Genomic DNA, 14,643 nt, shown 5'->3' with positions numbered 1-14,643 from the left:
TATCAGTACCAAATAGACTGCATCAGGAACTGACTTCATTTGCTTGAGAAATTGCAAATTATAGCAAATAAATAATGAGGTACAATGAGCTGTGTACCTGAAATTCAACATTTATAGAGCTAGTGAATCTGCAGAAGCAGAGGATCAGAAACCTGTAACCTGAAGAAGCTTTGAGGATAAAACCAACATGAAAGGTAACTTCTCCTTCTTCACAGTCATCTAGCATATCTGCTTTTTGCATTTCAGCAATTAGCATAGCTTTGTAGCTGTACAAGTAATTGTGGTTTTCTGTTCTCTTAACAGGTATTCAGAATTCCTTATTTGTTTTGTATTATTAAGCCTGGTAACAGCAGGAAAAATTAATGCTCCACTCTTTGACCATGAAATGAATAAAGAGTAATTCACTTACCTGGAAAAACAAAAAAGAAAAAGCAAGCAACTGGAATTAAATGTAACCAACGAAGCCTAATTAAGGCAGATGAGGCCAACCTGGAGTATGTCCTTTTACCATGTTCTTAGTTTAGACGAACAAGACCTAAGCAAAGCCTACTCCTGTGAGGTCTGTCAACTGGCACTTCATGCAACACCCTTCACTATGCTATGTATTAAGAACAGAAAGATTGCTCTATGGCATCAGAAACATATTTTTTTAAATTCTGTTTAAGCAAATTACTATTAAAGCCCATTCATGGAAAATAAATAGATGCTTTAATCACCTAAAATCTATGACAAATGTATGCTATATTTATACTTAGTTATGCCAACACATCAGAGTCCAAATTAAGAGTTCCAATATGCAAGGTAAAATGATCCTTTCTGAAAAGTTTACAGTTCAAATATACAAGATGGAGAAAGCATGAGATAAAGGAAGATATTCTCTACTTGATAATATGAAGAACCATTCCAAGATCATGGGGAAAGAATCATAGAATCACAGAACTAGTCAGGGTTGGAAGGGACCACAAGGATCATCTACTTCCAAGCCCCCTGCCATGGCCAGGGACACCCTACCCTAGAGCAGGCTGGCCACAGCCCCATCCAGCCTGGCCTTAAACACCTCCAGGGATGGTGCCTCAACCACCTCCCTGGGCAACCCACTCCAGGCTCTCACCACTCTCATGCTCAACAACTTCTTCCTCACATCCAGCCTGAACCTACCCATCTCCAGCTTCGCTTCATTCCCCCTAGTCCTGTCACTCCCTGATAGCCTAAAAAGTCTCTCCCCAGCTTTTCTGTAGGCCCCCTTCAGATACTGAAAGGCCACAAGAAGGTCACCTGGGAGCCTCCTCTTCTCCAGACTGAACAGCCCCAACTCTTTCTGCCTGTCCTCATAGCAAAGCTGCACCAGCCCTCTGACCATCCCCGTGGCCTTTATCTGGACACACTCCAGCACATCCACATCCTCCTCCTATTCACCAGGTTACTTTACTCACTTTCTTTTAGCCAGTCCCAAGTCACAAAGTAAAAAAAGAAAAAAAAATCAACTATACCTTTAACTTCTTCATAAATGCTATCATCTACTGATTCGCTGCTCACTTGTCCAACGTCATCATATTCTTCTTCCTCTACCTCCTCCTCAGGAATTGTATGAGATTCCATATCTATGTAACAGCAGGTTTAAAAGTTAGTATTTACCAGAAAAAAAAAGCCTAAGCAGAAACTTATGCAGTGTGAAAACACAGTTCTCGTATGACCTGATGCTCACAACACTTTCTACTTATTTTCTTATACTATATATATAGTATGCACACACACACACACACATATATATATACACACACACATATATATCATAGTATAGTATCATAGTATCATCAGGGTTGGAAGAGACCTCACAGATCATCAAGTCCAACCCTTTACCACAGAGCTCAAGGCTAGACCTGGCACCAAGTGCCACGTCCAACCTTGCCTTGAAGTGCCCCAGGGACGGCGACTCCACCACCTCCCCGGGCAGCCCATTCCAGTGTCCAATGACTCTCTCAGTGAAGAACTTTCTCCTCACCTCCAGCCTAAATCTCCCCTGGCACAGCCTGAGGCTGTGTCCTCTCGTTCTGGTGCTGGCCACCTGAGAGAAGAGAGCAACCTCCTCCTGGCCACAACCACCCCTCAGGTAGTTGTAGACAGCAATAAGGTCTCCCCTGAGCCTCCTCTTCTCCAGGCTAACCAATCCCAGCTCCCTCAGCCTCTCCTCGTAGGGCTGTGCTCGAGGCCTCTCCCCAGCCTCGTCACCCTTCTCTGGACACGCTCAAGCATCTCAATGTCCCTCCTAAACTGGGGGGCCCAGAACTGAACACAATACTCAAGGTGTGGTCTAATCAGTGCAGAGTACACGGGCAGAATGAGCTCCCTGCTCCTGCTGACCACACCATTCCTGAAGCAACACCATTCCTGATACGTTCATAAGGGAGAGCTTCTAAGCTAAATGGTATTCTTGGAGAAAATAAAACAATGTTGCAGGAGATAAGACATACAGAAGTTGCATATTTGAGAACCAGGACTTGCTATTCAAAATTTGGACAAGTGGGAACACTGCATACACAAAAATCATAGGTATATTAATTAGCAGAACTCTCATCAGCACGCAGTACTGGCAGTAACAGCTCCTGCTCTACTGGCTGGCTTACCTTGAATTACAAATTTGATTTGCTGTACCCATTCCTCTGCTTCTTTGGGAGTGGCAGCTGTAAACTATTAAAAGTTTATTAATAAGTGCTCACAGTAATGACAAAAACACAACTACAATTTCATTAGCAATTAAAAAAGGGACTGTAGCGTTCTCATCACTTCCTCAAGAAACCATTAGTAATTCTTTTCATGTCTTCTGGTACTTTTCTTGCAAGGATGCTTCTTATAATGTACAGCTAATTTTGACAAATTTACGTAATTGAAGGAGAGGATGATGGATTTGAAACTCTGATCAGCAGCTGGCAGCTGTGCAGAAAAAAAGCTGCTTCTCTTCATCAATGTCAAAGCCAGAACTGATGAACAAAATTTGCCCTTGACAATTAGAAGACACCCATGAATTTCTTTAGACTGCTGGGTACAGTTTCCTTAAAAATGTTCTTGTCAGACTCCAACACACTACCTGACAGCTTAATTAACTGGCTTTCAACTGCAATCTCAGATATTTAAAACTTATTAAACTTACATTCCATATTGATGTCTATCTGATAGATCTCTGAATTGCACAGCTGATATGTGCCTTCACGTAGATCTTCCCTTGCAAAGCCACGACCAACACAATATGTATTTAACACTGATATATATTTTAAGGGTTTTTTTTTTCACTATTTAATTCATCCAAGAAATCAGCCAGACACACTATTTAATAGATATTAAAATGGCAACACTGAAATGACCAATAGATAAAGATGATAGATTTCCTCGCTCTTGTCCAAAAAGATAATATTTGAACACAAAATGTACAACATAAGCAAGTGAGGATTTCCTTTTTTTTTTCCTCATTAAGATGTCAGAGAAAGTTGTTTTACTGAAATGTTAATTCAGGAACTGGAATTGTAATGGCTTTATCAATTTAATTTCAAGCCAACATAAAAAAAAAAGGTCCAACCTGATAAATGCGTTTATCAGCAGCGAAGATTTCAAAACAGCAATCTTTCTTCGAATCCTTCCGTAGGCTATTATTCATTCTGATGGTGTAGCCCTCTAAGGCAAATTCACCTTTCTGTTGTTTGTCTGGTGGAGATAAAACCCGAAGTTAGAGCTTCATTTACAACAGTAAACCTAAGTGGCTCAGCAGGTTATCGTTTATTCAGATTTTGTTTTCTGTTTCTAGAGTTTTACAGAGAGCAGGGAGGTTTTTAGCAAAATGATTAAGCAATGCTTCTGGAGAGAAAACCTTTATTTTTGAGGAAGATGTGCACAAGAGTACATTTTTCTCTAGGATGCCTAAGGAATTCCACAGGAGAATGATTGCAGATGGTGGTCTTATTTAGTAAGAACTATGTTATGACATTTGTATCCAGGGAAAGCCAAGAACTGAAACTTGGAAGACACTTTTCCTATAAATCAGTGTCTCTTCCTTAGAATCATAGAATCAACCAGGTTGGAAGAGACCTCCAAGATCACCCACTCCAACCCAGCCCTAGACAGTCAACCAGACCATGGCACTAATTGCCTCATCCAGTCTTTTCTTGAAGACCTCCAGGCACGGTGCCTCCACCACCTCCCTGGGCAGCCCATTCCAATGCCAACCACTCTCTCTGTGAAGAACTTCCTCCTAACATCCAGCCTATACTTTCCCTGGCACAACTTGAGACTGTGTCCCCTTGTTCTGTTGCTGGTTGCCTGAGAGAAGAGACCAACCCCCACCTGGCTACAGCCTCCCTTCAGGTAGTTGTACACAGCAATGAGGTTACCCCTGAGCCTCCTCTTCTCTAGGCTAAACAACCCCAGCTGCCTCCTGAACTAACCACTTCACTCAAAAAATAAACTTCAAACTCCTTTCTAAGCAATTGGAAAACCTTCTTTTCACATTCTTCCCCCCCCCCTCCCAGATGTGCCTCCTTTCCACATGGTAGAAACACAGAACGGATCAAGCTATAAATTCAGGTGTGTGCTCCAAAAGCATTTCTCTCAGCACAGCAAATGTTTAATTAGGTCATAAAAGTACTGAGCCCTACCACAGTTTATTATGTAGAGCCATGTGGTTGTTTTGAAGACAATTCTACTTCTCAAAGGTTCTGGTTTATGAAAGTATCACTTAGAACAGGCTTGAGTTTAAATACACTGCATGTTGGACAAGCAGCACCGGTACACTCTTTCTGAGCTCTTCAGACCTAACTCTACATCTGCTTTTATGTGCTCTGGCATGTTTTGGAGAATATTAAAATCAAACCAAAAAAAAGTAAAAGTCATTTGGGTTTGCAATTTCTGTAGATCACAGGGCAGTATTCAAGTGAAGATAGGTATCATCAGTCACATTTTGCTCAGGCAAACAATAAGCCAAAGTGCAGTTGCAAATGAAAGAAAATGCCATGAAGTGTGGGGTTATTTTCTACAGTACACAAAGCATTAATTAACAATAAACATCAGACAGAGCAGCAGAACTACATTAAGTATTGCTGAGCAGAACTTAGGTGCAAAATTTAGCATGTGCTGCTCGTAGTAGTCAAGAAAATGAGAATATTTCCACAGCAGATAAACCAGGGAAAGTTACCACTTTCAACATGAAAAGCATATCTTTTTTTCTCTCCTGTGAGAGGGCACAGAGACAAGAACATCAATGGACATAAAGACAGTCATCACACAAGTACTCTTGCTAGTTATTTTACATGCACATAGACACAAATTCCTCATCCTTCCCACCTTTTTGTGAACTCTCATCCAAGGCAAGTGAATATCACACAACAGAATGATAGGAAAAAATCCAGGGCACTGTTCTATTTTCTCTTCAATTCCTTTCCCTGACAGCAAGTTTTATTATGTCTTAAGTACTAATGATACAGTACTAATATTTTATATTTGCTCCATCTTCCACCCCTATATCAAGCATCACACAGATGCAAAATTCATGGGATCACACCCAGGCAGATATTAAAAATAAGAACTTGCAATAAGTTAACTAGGTCTCCTTTTAATGACATTCAGTCCTGCCTAGCTATTTTATTGTCCCCTCAGTTGTGACCTCAGGGAGAAAATGAAGTGAAACCCATTAATTTCTCACTCTTCCATGCTAGAGGTTTATCAAAACCCAAGAAGATAGGAGCATGCAGACAGAATAAACAAACACCAGGTTGAAAAGATAAAAAGCATTTTCCCCAGATAAAAATGAAGTAAGTACTCAAATTTAGTCTCTTGGATCATTTCTAAGACTGCTTCTCTGTGACACACATGATCCCTTATGCAGTAATAGGTTTTACAGAGCTGGGATTGTTTAGCCTGGAGAAGAGGAGGCTCAGGGGTGACCTTATTGCTGTCTACAACTACCTGAAGGGTGGTTGTGGCCAGGAGGAGGTTGCTCTCTTCTCTCAGGTGGCCAGCACCAGAACAAGAGGACACAGCCTCAAGCTGCGCCAGGGGAGATTTAGGCTGGAGGTGAGGAGAAAGTTCTTCCCTGAGAGAGTCATTGGGCACTGGAATGGGCTGCCCGGGGAGGTGGTGGAGTCGCCGTCCCTGGAGCTGTTCAAGGCAGGATTGGACGTGGCACTTGGTGCCATGGTCTGGCCTTGAGCTCTGTGGTAAAAGGTTGGACTTGATGATTTGTGAGGTGTCTTCCAACCTTGGTGACACTGTGATCTCAGATGATCTCTGTACTAATACTCATTCTTTCAGTGAAAACATAAAGATGCTGCACTTTGCACTGTAGCAGAACACTGTGTATGGCACACCATTTGATTGCTTTATTGCTTATACTGCCTTTATCTTATCTCTCTGAACATGCAGCTCCAGCACTAATGAAAATTACCTGTATGCACCACCCAAAAAGTACCTAACCTTTGCAATTAAACTCTTTTATTGACCATTTACTATAGCAACAGACTAGTCACAGTCTACTCACAGCACAGCTACTTTTGCCTCTAATTGTCTGTGCAGGAAAGTACCTCTGATTGAAGTCCAGTGTAGTGTGCTTAAAATGTTGACCAAGAGGAAGTCTGAAGACAGTAGGACACTTCACAGCCCTAGCCTAGAACCCGTTAAAGTTGAGAGAAAGACTCTTAGTGGCAGTAAGCCACAGATAAGGCCTAGGATGTCCTCAGAAATGGCCCCAGAAATACTGAATGGTAGGACAGAGGTCAGCTATAGCTCATCTGCTTACTCTGCTGGTGTCAAGCAATCATAGAATGCTAGGAGCTGGATGAGACATCCACAGATCATCAACTCCAACCCCCTGCAAAGCAGGACCACTTAGGGTAGGTCACACAGGAACATGTCCAGATGGGTTTTGAAGATCTCTATAGGAGACTCCACAATCTCTCCAGGGAGCCTCGTTCAGTGGTCTACAAATCACTGCTGCTATTGTAGAATACACCTTTTCAGGTTGGACTGGAGACCAAACTCAGTCACTGTGGAGCAAACTGCTGCATTGCAGCTCTTTGGCTAGACACAGTAGCCAGGTGCACACTTGAAGGCAGGGCCATCTTGTGATCATCTCAACTTCACTTAATGGCAAAGGCTTGCAAGATAATTAAGTGTGCTGATAGAGTTGGCCTTGGGCACTTCAAGGCAAGGTTGGACGTGGCACTTGGTGCCATGGTCTAGCCTTGAGCTCTGTGGTAGAGGGTTGGACTTGATGATCTGTGAGGTCTCTTCCAACCCTGATGATACTGTTAATGCTGCCCTGTGAAGTTAGTGCTAGAGTGACTTTGGTGAAGTTTCACATTCAGAAATAGTTTCTGGAGACCACACTTTAGAAAGGATTGAACTACTTTTAATGTTTGAAAACTTTGAAGACTTAAAGCTAGACACAGTTGGTATTCATATTAGATATAGTTGCTTCAGGAGGCTTAAAAGTAGCTTCTGAAAAGCACATTTGCTCTACAGAGATTTCACTTTCATTTTGAAGCCCCAAATCAGAAGTGGAGTTTTGCTTAGGCAGGAATCCAACAGCATATCTAGAAGGAACTAGAGAGAGACATGCAGATGGAACACACATCTCTGAAGAACATTTTTGCTGCCTCTTGTTTTCTCCAGACAGGATTTTGCAATTCAGCAAATGGAAATTAAGCTATCCCAGAACAACACAGAAGAGAACTGCAAAAAGTATAATGCTAAAAGCCTTCATCTCTTTGCTCTCGTCTCCTTCTCCTCCTCTTCCCTTATCCCCACAGGTGGCAAACAACAGTAAACACAGTCTGGATCTGTGTAGTACATTTTGCATCAGGAATTTACAATTGCAAAAATCTAGCACAACAGAGCAGACTGATTTTTCTCCTTTTTAAAGTCAAAACTACTACATAGATATTTGAGAGAAATAATTATAGGATGCAACATTCAAAACAGCAAAAAGACAAATCTGAACAGAATTTGAGAACCACCTTAAACATTTTTTCTTACATATAAACTTCATCCTAAAAACTCTGAAATACTTTTAACAACAGAAACGGGGCCAATATTATACTGGGAAGAAAGAGTCCCAAGGGAAACTGAGAAAAAAAGAGTCTCGAAGTAACCTTTCATAACTGAGTCCATGGGAACTTTTAAAACAAAGAAGGGTAAACCTTCAATAGGGTCTTGAAATGATTGGGTTGTAAATTTGAAGCCTAAGGCAATGTGCCCATATTATTAGCACATGTAAAAAGAATTAGTGCATTCTGAAGAACAGAGAGGACTCTGGTGGTAGAAAGCAAAGAAGTTGCAAAGAAAGGCATATGGAGCAAACAGAAAGGTTTTGGAGAGTGATGTATTTATTAATGCTATTAGAATTCATAATTTAACTCTCTTTCTCTTGAAATTAGGAGCCTGTAAGGTCTTATGATTTACAAGTGTAGTTTCACATACTTTTCCAGATGCAGGATGTCTGCTTTCTAAAAATAGTTCATGTCAGCATCTCCAAAATGGCAATTTCTTTTCCAGCTTTTGGAACATATGTACAGGAGTTCTTCCTTTTTAGATAGCAGATCTGAAATGTAATTGAATTTTTTTTCTTCTTTAACCTAGTCTTTTTTTTCTTTTTAATGAAGAAATGGATGCAATGCTTGAAACACACTATTGAGTGCACCAGATTGCTTATATTCAGTTTGACTATACTTAATAGTTATTTTTTAATTAACACACTACTAATGTCAAGTATGCCTTTCAAGTTCTGAATTTAACATTCTCACAGCAGAAGATTCATTAGTTGTTAGATAGATGCCTTTGTCATCACCTTGCTAAACTAAAATGTCCTATTGAACACTCACAGGTCCTGCAGATTTCAGTTAGGGATTTTGTCAGAAGTCTAAACTAAAGGATTTTTGCCATTCTGTGCTAGTTTGAGCCTAGCTGGGATATTTTGATGAGAAGAATTAGATTATAGGCTGTGAAAAGGAAACACTGGTGGTGTCTACTGCACTCCTAGGCTTGCTGAGATGTATAAGAACATAAACATAGATAACACAGTTGTTTGCTCTCTGTGTTTGGGGCTGCATGAACTTTCCTCTCTAACCTAACTTGCTGCCTGACTAATCCATCTGCTTCCTAACTCCCCTGACCAACCCTCCAAATTCACCTTGAACATAAGGCAAAGTCTGGGGTAAGGTAGAGAGGCAGGGAGAAGGTGGAAGGGTGGTTGGGAGCCCATCCTGGGAACTCAGGTTTCTGCGAGGGCTGTTGTGTTTCTGTATTACATTTTTAACTTGTCTATTTCTGCATATAGCTGTATATATTATAAATACCTGCTTGCACATTGTGCTAAGCTGTAAATATAGCTTCATTCATTCCATTTCCAGCAGCTGAGGCTAGTCTGAGTGATTGTACTTAAGAAGCAGCAAAGCTATGAATTCATTTATAAAGCAAGAAATGAACTTCCCTTCTTCACATGCACTTGGAGGTTGAAATGGTTAGCCACACCACCTACAAGCTTGAGTTCACAGGAACAATATGTAAACAAGTACCCAGCTCAGGATGCAAGAGAATGGAGGTAAAGGACTATAAAAGTTTTATGGAAGGAGGGACTACAAAAATGAGGATCAGGCAAGCTTCTGGAAATTCAGGCTAGCTCTGACATTTCAAGATGCTTCTCTGCAATGATGTGGGCCACATGCTGGCAACAGATATTGCAGCACAAGCACAAATATACATGCACATCCTCTAGTACCCACTTCTGGCACCCAGTTAGGTCAAACCTTTAAGCCCCTGTTCCTCCATCCACTTTGCTTACCATTCACTGATCAGGAAAGAAAAAATGTAGGTGCTTCGGTTAGACCTGTCTGTATTGCAGGGGTAAATAACTTTGTTTCACTACCCAATGCTGCACCAAATGGAGGAGGAAACAGCAACAAGACACTCATTAGCCTGCAGGCACCACAACTGTTAAAAGGATGCTTGTAAACTACTTGGTGAACACAGAGTCATTTACTGTATTTCCACAGGCTTTAGTGTGTACTCTGTTTTCCTAAACTAGGTCTCACATTTTTCACCATTCACCTCTAAGTAATTTATTTTGGAACTCTTCTTTATGTGAGTATGTGAGACTTCACTTCCACACTTCTCATTTTTCCAGTGTAAAAGGTAAAAAGAAGACCTAAAAGTGTTTTGGAAACAACAAATCCACAGAAGCTAACAAAAAGGCATTCCATTACCTCACATGTGGCATTCAGTCACATTTACACTGATATTTAGGCATGAAAAAATCAAATCCTGGCCAACAAAACACACACTGAACTGGACACAAAATGCCCTTCACAGATTATTCACCTAAATGCCCATTTTTAAAACATACACAAGACAAACCAAGCCAAGCAGGACCTACAAACCCCTGCTGCCTCTCTGCATTATGTTCCACAGCACAGGCGCTAGCACTCCATTACCCGCTAAAAGTGACACAGGAAGCAGGACTGAGCACATATGGAATCTCTGTCTCTCTTCAAACTGGGTTTACATCAACGAGGGGGAATTTTCCTGTTGTGTAAATCAGCCCTGTCAGAAATCAGGGCCCAGCTGATACAAAACATCTGCAGACGCTGCACAGGCTACGGCAGACCAGCATCATTTAGACAGATGCCATCCCAACGATTCAGGAGCTGGCAGCAATCAGCACAGAGCCACCCAATTGCACGCTTCACCCCTGTCCTACAGTTGGTAAGAACACACAGATATTTGTGACATGGTCCAAATTATCTGGTACAGCATCAAAGGCCACAGCAAAACATGAAGAGCCCCAATACTGAGGCCATAATAGTGGGAGTGAAAAAGTTTCAAGTTCTTTCAGTGACTAAATGCCAGATCTCAGGATTGTCTCATCCATGCTGACATTCCACAGCTAAACAGTCTAAAAAACAGCAGCACACATTTTCAACTATGAGGACAGCTCAGTTTCAACAGTAAACTAGTTTGCCATGGAACTACAGCAGTTGCTGGTATCCAGTTTCCTCACAATTCCTAGCAATTAGCCTCTGTACTGGAGCAGGCACCTTTATGTATCACAGTGGCAGAAGGCTGAAGAAAGCATCTCTGACTGGTCTAGGAAAAAGCTTTTTTCTTCAAAGGCAAGTTTCTGGAATGACTGTTAGTCATCTCAGATCTGCAGGATGAAACAAGTCCTCCATGCTGCACTAGTTTCTTTTCCACACTAGCAGCACCAATCACACGGTGGTCTGGCAGAAATTCAGAGTCACAGAATGGTTTGGGTTGGAAAGGACCTCAAAGATCATCTAATTCCAATCACCTTGGCACTGGCAGGGATGCCTTCCACTAAACCAGGTTGTTCAAGGCCTCATCCAATCTGGCCTTGAACACCACCAAGGATGAGGCATCCATGACCTCCCTGGGCAACCTGTTCCAGTGTCTCATCGCCCTTACAGTAAATTCGTGTGCCTGATTTGTTTGCTTCCTCCACAAGCCAGCATTTGGAGTCCAACCACACCTATACAATTCCTGTGCCTCCACAGACTATGCATCAGTCCCATATTGTTAGGGTGCTCTTAGGAGGATCTTCCCCAAACAATCTGCAGTCCACAAAAGCTGTAAATGTGTAAAGCCAAAGCATCATTACAGAAAGAGATCTCACATTATATTACAGTCAGTCTCTAATATGACACCCAACCTGCCAAGTGCTGGGGGAATGTGCTTCCATGTATCTCAAATTTCAGCATGGGTATCAGAAATTACAACACAGCCTTCGCAGACAGGTTGTTGCAAGAGAAAAAAGATGAGCTTAGATTTGCACCTTCCAACCCCATTAAAGTTTTCATATTCTTTTGTATATTAAAAGATCACTTTTATAGTTTAACCTTATTATGATCATTACCTTTGTCACTTCCATAGTAATAGAAGACCGTCTTACTGATAACACACCAACGCTTCTGCCATTCAAAGCCAAGAAAACTGTGCTCTGCAATGAATACAATTTGTGTTACATCACTTCCTCATTTTTGAACACAAATACATTGCTTCTTGTCAAGGGGCAAGGTAAGAAGGAGGAGGTAGGAAAAGCACTAAAGAAAGGTATCAAAAACTGGATACAAAGAAGAGAAATGCATGGGATCGAGAAGGAAATTTGAAGTAAAAATTGGTGGTGAGAAAACAAATGGGAATTTTAATTCATATAAAGAGAGAAGTGATGTGTAACATTAAATATAAGGAAATAATGAACAACTTCCTAAATATTTCCTAGAGTTATTGCAGCATTAAGTGGGTATTAAAGGGACAATATAAGATTTATTGAATCAGGATAAATACTGACTGAATCAAAGCCGAGATCAATATTTGCCCTCTTGAAGGCAAATAAATCTCAATGCTCACTGGAACATGAAGTCAACATAGAGTACTTTTACATACATTCCTAATGTTTTCTATAAAACTATCTAAAAGTCTCAGAATTATGGCTGACAGTGGACTTTCACCACGTGAGCTTTTTGAGTCGATAAAGAAATAGGATTTTCTTCCAACACCACAGGGGCAATTATGGACTGTGCTTCTTTTGCATAGTAGTGCTTCAACATTTCAGCTTTTATTCCATCCTATTTATCACTCTTTGGGTGTGGCCATCAAGCCAGTTCTTTATCCATCTAGTGGTCCACCCATCAAACCCATGTTTCACCAGCTTAGAGACCAGGATGTGGTGCAGGACAGTGTCAAAGGCCCTGCTCAGGTCCAGGTAAACGACATCAGTTGCTCACCCCTGTTCATAGGCCACCAGGTTTGTCAGGCAGGATTTGCCCTTGGTGAAGCCATGCTGACTGTAGCTAAATCACCTCTTCACTGTTCTTCTGTTTCAGTAGTGTCTCCAGGAGAATCTGCTCCATGATCTTACTGGGCACACCCTGATCTAGGTTAGGGTGTCCTTGCCCATGGCAGGAGGTTTGGAACTAGATGATCCTTGTGGTCCCTTCCAACCCTGACTGATTCTATGATCACTCCTGTACAAAGTTATTTGTGTATGTAGCACCAAATAATGGCAGACATACTTCCTAGATATAAAATATGCACTCATTTTCACATGGATTTACCTTTCCTGCGTTTTTCCAGGTATCCAGCCTTCAGAACAAACTGCAGATCCTGAGCTGCAACAGGACCAAACCGATTCCCTGAAAGAAAAATGAATACTGTAAAGCACTGATTTTTAACATAAAATGCAGCATTTCTAAGAAAAATAGCAACATTCATGGATGTATGGATTTTACAGTCACAATATTCATGACCTACTGGGAAAAGTAATTCTATAGTTCTTCTTCACAGAGAGAGTGATTTGCCATTGGAATGGGCTGCCCAGGGAGATGGTGGAGTCGCTGTCCCTGGAGGTGTTCAAGGAAAGCCTGGCTGAGGCACTTAGTGCCATGGTCTAGTTGACTGGATGGGGCTGGGTGATAGGTTAGACTGGATGATTTTGGAGGTTTCTTCCAACCTGGTTGATTCTATGATTCTAAAAACTACTATGACATTGTTTTAAGTACAAATACTCTCTAAATATAAATGTCAGTGCTTTGTAGCAGGCCCTGCAAACCTCAGAAGGGAAAAAATAAGTAATTAACCAAGCTACAGCAACATAGAAGTCATCAGTTTGTGTTCTGAACATGGTTTGCAAAGCAGGCTGGATAATGAAAGCAGTAAGTTTTCAAAATGCAAACAAATCTAAGTACCACAATTTAATACAAATCAGGAATGTGGGTTTCATTATCAACTTCATACAAAAGCATCTTTAAACAAAATACAAGGTGTGGACTCTTTCCTAGACCATGAGAGGAAAAAAAGGAAATCAGATGAAGACTAAAAGTGATGCTTACACTGTTGATAGACATTGCCTGATTTGCAATATCACACAAAAGCACTGCCTATAGAATTTATAAGATGACTCCAAATAGACCAATGAAAACCTACAGAATGTTTGATCTACAGATATTAATTTTGGCTTTTGTGAATGTGGTTCCACCTGCAAAATGGTATGCTCCAGTGCATTTTTTCCTTTTTCATAGCTAGAAGCATGGGAGTTAAGTCAAGGCAGGGTCAACCAGTCAAACAGAAACCTCCATGTTAAAAACTGCACCTTCCTGTCTGCATCCTTCCCCTCCTAAAGCAACCGAATTGTCATTTAAATGCAACTCTTTGCATTAGGAGCAGGAGTAGGTTGGATGTGCCTAATAATTAACATACATATATAAATGTCATACTGTTTTCCACAAGCAGAAAAGCAGAACTAATTCTGTTGCTGTGCTGCAGATTTTTTAATTAAGTACGTGTGAGCATGGCAGTGAAGCTCCTACCATTTTTTGTCATCAAATATTCATAAGAATCACTGTATGTAGACAGCAAGTTTACAAGGCAGCAATAATTCATCAAAACATATGTAATCTCATTGAGTTTTACCAATAGAATCACAAAAAAGGATTGATCTCTACAGAAAATCCCTCTAAACAGTGCAGTCTGACCCTGATGTTGAGGTGCTGGAACATGTCCAGAGAAGGGCAACAAAGCTGGTGAGGGGCCTGGAGCACAAATCCTATGAGGAGAGGCTGAGGGAGCTGGGCCTGTTTAGCCTGGAGAAGA

The 14,643-nt window shown here is 41.1% G+C and overlaps 1 protein-coding gene across 3 annotated transcripts in view; it reads right to left on the bottom strand.

Moving 5' to 3' along the window:
• The window catches only part of SKAP2 (src kinase associated phosphoprotein 2), a 128,034-nt gene that overhangs the window by 35,261 nt on the left and 78,130 nt on the right, over positions 1–14,643 (bottom strand). For all 3 annotated transcript variants that reach the window (XM_064166961.1, XM_064166963.1, XM_064166962.1), the window contains 5 exons: positions 13,110–13,187; positions 11,909–11,992; positions 3,572–3,696; positions 2,625–2,688; positions 1,491–1,601 (listed from right to left, as the gene is read on the bottom strand). In XM_064166961.1, the coding sequence (XP_064023031.1) occupies positions 1,491–1,601; positions 2,625–2,688; positions 3,572–3,696; positions 11,909–11,992; positions 13,110–13,187 (462 nt within the window). The remainder of the gene's footprint in view (positions 1–1,490; positions 1,602–2,624; positions 2,689–3,571; positions 3,697–11,908; positions 11,993–13,109; positions 13,188–14,643) is intronic.

The sequence above is a fragment of the Pogoniulus pusillus genome, chromosome 28 (genome assembly GCF_015220805.1).
Source record: "Pogoniulus pusillus isolate bPogPus1 chromosome 28, bPogPus1.pri, whole genome shotgun sequence".
NCBI lineage: Eukaryota > Metazoa > Chordata > Aves > Piciformes > Lybiidae > Pogoniulus > Pogoniulus pusillus.
This window is presented reverse-complemented; position numbering and strand designations above follow the sequence as displayed.